Below are 6000 nucleotides of genomic sequence, written 5' to 3' on the forward strand. Positions count from 1 at the left end.
TCTTGTCTTGTAGCACACAAACCCAGGCCTCTTTATTCCCAGGTTGCTAATAAGCAGCCTTTTTCTAGGCTACAGTGAACAGCAAACATTGCAACTCTGAAGATGAAAGTGGCAGCATGCTCAGAAATATTGCATCAAAATATTAGATGCAATCTACCAGTCCATAAGAAAAAAAAAAAAAACATGGCTAAACTGACACCATCTGTGTCACCTAGCATGCCTCAGAATCATCTCATGCATGCCTCTCCGAATGCCTGGGCCCAATTTGCTCCGTGAATTAAGAAAACTCTAAGATGGCGGCCCTATTAAGAGCTGCCGTCCTATCTCCCACTTCATCTCTTCAGTTCTTTTCCCTTGCCAGGCTGGCTATTGTGACCATTTCAGCCAATTTCCTGGAGGTATTTTCTAGCCCTTTTCACCCTATTTAATCCTACAAGTTTCCTGAGAAGCCTGTTTACTCGTAGGCTCCCCCACAAGACTGTGAGCGCCTTGACAAAAGGGGCTGTGTCTCACCCCTTCCAGAACCTAAGGCGGGGGCGGCCAAGGAGCTCCAGGCTTAGGCTTGTCGCAGGCCCAGGGGCTCCACCGACCACCAGCCCATCCCTTTGATCGGACCCACTGTCAGGGTTCGCCTGAGATATCTGTCCAGACCACGTTCATTCAAGAGAGTTCTCCCAACTGTCCCAAGTTAGCTTAGGACACTAACGACTCTGTCAAAACTTGAGCAAATCACCTGCTCGCCCCAATGGCTGGTACAGTCTCAGGAGAGAGAAAATCCTCCCACACCCCGCTTCTTGTTCTCTCTCCCGACATCAGGGCCGCTAGAACTGCTTCAAACTAATTGGGGAGCCACAGCTGGCAACCCAGATACAGTTGCTAGGTCTCACGCTTTAAAACAACAAGGACGACAGATACCAAACTCTCTCTTTGTTTCAAGAACACTAGTTTTTATTTTTACGTTGTTTCATCTATTTTGAGACATTCCAAGTCGATCTTGGCTCTTCAGGGTTGCCTTTAACCCATACGGGAGTTTGGCCTTCTGGATTGGTTCCTGCACTTTCCAGGGCCCTCTAAGGCCAGATTCCTCAATCTTTGGGGAGTTGCAACACTACCACGGTTTATTTGATTTTCTCATTCTTGTCTGTCCCCTTCACCCCCCCCCCACACACACACACAAAAGCGGTGTATGGCATTCATAAAGTGAATTACACTTGATTTTTGTTTAGAGGAATTTTTTTTCAAACTTCTGTAACATTCCCTTGAGACAATTGGAAACATCATTGTCTGATTACTAGCTCACTTTCCTTGACTAAAATTGTATCCATTCTTGATTGCGCCTGTGGGTAGGTTAAGCAAAACAAAATAAACATCCAGACTTATGAGCTCATTGGCTTTTTTCTGAATTTTTCTAAATTAAATAAGGGCAAAAGAGCTGCACAGAAAGTCAGTTATATGGATTTTTCTGCCAAATGCTAACTCTGTGTGCCTGGTTTCCATCTGTGGTGCTTTCCAAGTTACAAATCCTTAAAAAGAGAGAGAAAGAGAGGGAGAGAGGTATGAAAAGATCTATGGATTGGGGGAACATGCTATTTAGAATTGCTATCCCGTGCCTTTGAACGCTCTAAAAGAAATGGGAACATGAGATTGTAAGGCTTTAGATCAGCTTTGTGGAAGTCTGGTGTAGCCCTTCAGCACCAGTGATTTATTTTTTAGGCTGGCTGATTTCAAATGCCATTTAGTCTCATCCATATTAGCATAAGAAATGTACCTTATCCACTCCAACCCAATTCTGCTAATGGCCAAAGTTAGCAGTCAATCCCAAATGCTCCCCCTAAGTGAGATAGGACATTCTGGGGATTTCTCCTTACTATGACCAAATCGCATTTCATCTGGGACAAAGAGAGCTTTAATGCAGTTAATACAGTGAAGCGGGCAAACTGAACATGGCTTAAAATATAGATGGGGGAAAAAAGTCAAACGGTCATCTTGATGGTTCATAACTACCAAATAATTCGCAGCTCTCTTTCAATTTCCAACCACTGAATGACAGCAGCAAATGACACATTTGTTCACTTTGAAATGATGCACTTGCCATTGTATTTAGTCGGCCATTATCATCTCTTCTCTGAAATACTGATGAGCTCTTTCCACATGGACATTAGGATTTTCCCCGTTTGCCATTCTACAGTGATCACAGTTGCCCAAGTGAAATTCTGGACACATGGTTTTCCCGGCAAGACAGGAGTACTGGAAATCTGCACACACACACACACACACACACACACACACACACACACACCCCGTTGCCCCAGAGGCCCCGGAGAAAACCCAGGGTATCTGGTAGCCACCTGGGTGTCACCCTATTTGCAGTCAGAAGAGGGCTGCATGTAGAAGGTGCTAGTCACCACACAGGGTCATGAAATAGAAGTGAAGGAGGGAAGTTGGGTTTACATGAAGACCCTTGGCAAGTGATTTTGCCCACAGAGCTTGGGAAATACTGTAGGGAAAGGAAAAAGCCCCACTAGGCATTCCTGTTCTCTGCAGCATGGCCATCCTCAGGCAGGGAGCAAGGGAGCTTGCAGGGAGGGAGCCCAGGCCAAATCTCTTACACGCAGTGTGTGGGCCCTCCCAATACTTGTATACAGATGCTGCAAAGAGGCAGGCAGCCAGAGGCTGGGGAGGAGAAGGGAGGGCCAGCACCAGCACGAGTGTGTGTACAGGGAGGGGGTTGCTAAATGAGTATCGGTGGGTTCCTTCTGGTCTTTTTTCTTCTTTTGAGCACAACCTTTACTCCCTGGCTTCGCATCAGTCAAATACGGCCCCAACCCCAACCCTGGATCCATTCATCTTGTGGGGACTCACCCTGTGAGGACCAATTTTTACATTATCAACAAAAGCGTGTTCTCTGGCCTTCGCAATCTAATTACCATGGCACTTGGTGGGGAAAGAGGTCTGCCTGTTGTTTCAGCTCTGTGGAACTGATTCATAGGTTGCCCCTTACGCTCCCGCACACGCCCACGTGGTACGTTATTAACACTTAACAGTGGAAGAGGTAGTTCTCCCCTCCCAGAAAGCGAAATCCTGCAATGGCAATATTTAACATATGCGCAAATGCATTTCCGTCGCCAAAAGGGGTGACCAATTACCTTTGCAACCAAACAGCAGGCTCGCTAGGCTCTTTTCATCCACCTAAAGAAAAGGCTGAGGGCTGAGGGCGCGCTGGCTGCCTAGGTAACCTCCCGCTAGTGAACGCTCGCTGGCAGCGCCCACAGGGCGCGCATCGCCTTCACAACTTGGTCCAACCATCAGGCCCGCCTCTCTGACTTGTTGGGAGCCACGAGCCAAGTTTTGACGAGGGCTGCTCCCCGATCCCTCCCAAGCGCGGGAGGCGCACCTCGCGGGAGGCGAAAAGACCCACAGACGGCTTAGGCTTCGCGAATGCCACCGGCCGCTTCAGCAGAGTGCACCTCCGACAAATGAACCTGTTTGAAACCAACTCTCTTTGCCCGCATTGTCAGTGTAGCAACTTGTCCTAATTGGATTCTAAGGCAGGCTTTTAGGAGTCCAACCGCGGGACAGTCAATCACACGGGGCCATTAATATTCATCTGTTGACAGCGGCAGCCCTCAGCTAAGGTTAAAATATGCCCTTACAACACGATCTGATTGTGCAGAACAAAAGGCAGGCGTTCAGAAACTTTCCTCCACCTAAAATCATCTCCCCTTCGGGGTGCAGTCTGTCAAGAAGGCAGACGAATTTGAGAAGGGGAGGAGTTAAATCATCTTTGGACTCCTGCTCCCCGGCCAGCAGCACCGTTTTCGAAGCAATTTTGCCAACCTAGATAAGGGACGCATGTTTTGAAGGGAAAGGTTCGATCCTCCCCATCTTGGGGACCTTCCTACTCAAAAGTTTGCCCCAGCGTATGTCTACCTGACACTGCGGATTCGGAGATCTGTCCCCAACTTTGCCTGCACTTGGGCCCGCGGGAACCCAGACTGCGGGAAGGAGGGCGTGGGGGCAGGTTGGAGAGAGAATGGCCGGAGCCGCGATCCAGCTTAGGCTGAAATGCTGGCACGTCCGTGCAGGCGAGGGTGGCAAATGCCCGAGGCGCCGGCTCAGCTGCAGGGCGCCAGTTCTGAGACCCGGGGAAGCAGCTCGCACCTTCCCACCCTCCCCCCAAAAATGGGCGCTCGCGAGAAGGCCATCCCTGCCGTTCCTCCCACCCGCACCTTCTCTGACAGAAGAGCGAGCCGGGGAGATGTGGACACGGTCCACACGCACCCTCCCGCCCTCCCCCGGTAGACCTGGCCGGGCCCCGGGCGCAACGACCACTCCCAGGTGCCCAGCGGCGGGGCGCACCACCGCGGCCCGGCGAGGCCAGCGCGCTAGGGGTACGGTCGCCACGCACCCCCCGGCTCTCCGCCGGGCGCAGGGGACGCGCGCGGGGACGTCTCCTCACCTGGCACGGGGGTTTCGGGCACCCACTTGAGTCCGGGCTGCAGTCTCTGGAAGAAGGAGCGGACCTGGTGACAGGTGGCGTCCGGCGGCGGCGGCGGGGGCTGCGCCTGTCCCGGGCAGTCCAGGCTGAGCAGCATCGCCACCACCAAGCACGCGGTGCGCACGGTCCCCGCCATCCTGCTTCGTGGGCAGCGAGGAGAGCGCGGGAGAGTGGCAGCGGGGGCGAGAGCAGTCCCGAGACTCGGCACGGCTGGCAGCGGCCCTGAGGAGCGGGAGACGTGCCGCTACCCAGCCGCGGCAAAAGTTTCCTCGCAGCTACCTGGGCGCAGGGCGAGGGCGGGAACAGCTCGGCGGCTCGGGCGGGGCGGGGCCGGCGGGCGGGGCGGGGCGGGGCGACCGGGGACCGGGCGGGGCGGGGCGAGGCCAAGCGCTCGGCCAGGAGGCGGCGGCCAGCGAGCGGCGGCGAGCCTGCGGGCGCGGGGCGCGGGGCTGCGGGGCCGGCTGGGGCGCGCGGCGCGGGGACCGGGCGGGGGCGGCGGGGAGGAGAGCGGCGAGCGCGTGCGGTGGCTCCGGGCGGCCCAGCCCAGCTGCCCGCTCGCCGCCGCTCTACCCAGGGCGCTCTGGCATAACTACTGCAGAGGGGCTGCGGGCTCCGGCGCGCTGATTGGCTTCCCAGCAGCCGTCCCCTCTGACTGGCTCTGGGAGAAGTTCCCCAGCCTCACTCCTCCTTCCCGCCGCTCATTGGCCTACAGCCGGCAGGGCTTTTCCCTTTAGGATTTTTGCAACCTCTCCATCCTTTCTCTGGGTGCGTGGGGCTCCCTGGCCTCGGGGCCCCTCTCCGCTCCGCCGCACGCCTCCTCCCAGCCCGGTGCAGCTCGCCCCTGGCCACCGGAGCCACCCGAAGTCTTCCTCCTCCGCACAAAATGTACCCTCCTCTTTTTGCTCTCCGAGGAGCTTTCCTCAAACCGTTTTCCTAACGCGGCAGCCCCGGCCCGGTTGGCAAATCCAACCCACGAAGAGTCTAATAGTCGTATTCAGGGGCAGCTGGGGACTGTCGGGGCGGGGGGGGGGGGGGTGCAGTTCACAGCCTGCCTCATCTCTGACTCCTGTACTTAAAAATCGACAAGCCCGTGGGATTTGCTACGTTTGATTCCAAAGAGCCTCACAAAGTCAGAGAAAGCACCTGATCCCAGCATGTTAAAAGAATCTGTCTCCTGCAACATAGCCCCCGGTGACCCTTCTTGAAGCAAAACATTACTGGTGACAACAAAATAACCTGGGGCTTAACGCCAGCCTAACTCATTAGAAAATCATGGGACACAGCAAATTCGTGGAGCCAGAGCTAGCCTGCTTCGTAGATGGAGTCGAAGGCTGCTTGAACTGTCTCCTAGACCCAAATACCCATATCTCCTGCTTAAATCTCTCCATTAGAACTCCAGCTCTTGGAAAATGAAATACCTCTCAAAGGAGGAATGCATTTAGTCCTTACCTATGTGTTCCTAGGTGGGGACCTTTAACTCCCCTATTCCTGTTTGTGACCCA

General features: G+C 54.2%; 1 protein-coding gene across 1 annotated transcript in view; it reads right to left on the reverse strand.

Moving 5' to 3' along the window:
• GPC3 (glypican 3) overlaps window positions 1-4863 on the reverse strand; it is a 432449-nt gene extending 427586 nt beyond the window's left edge. Inside the window, exon 1 of the mRNA XM_025983185.2 lies at window positions 4460-4863. Coding sequence (XP_025838970.1) covers window positions 4460-4634 — 175 coding nt within the window. The 5' untranslated portion in view covers window positions 4635-4863. The remainder of the gene's footprint in view (window positions 1-4459) is intronic.
• Between the last annotated feature and the right edge of the window lie 1137 nt (window positions 4864-6000).

The sequence above is a fragment of the Vulpes vulpes genome, chromosome X (assembly GCF_048418805.1).
Source record: "Vulpes vulpes isolate BD-2025 chromosome X, VulVul3, whole genome shotgun sequence".
NCBI lineage: Eukaryota > Metazoa > Chordata > Mammalia > Carnivora > Canidae > Vulpes > Vulpes vulpes.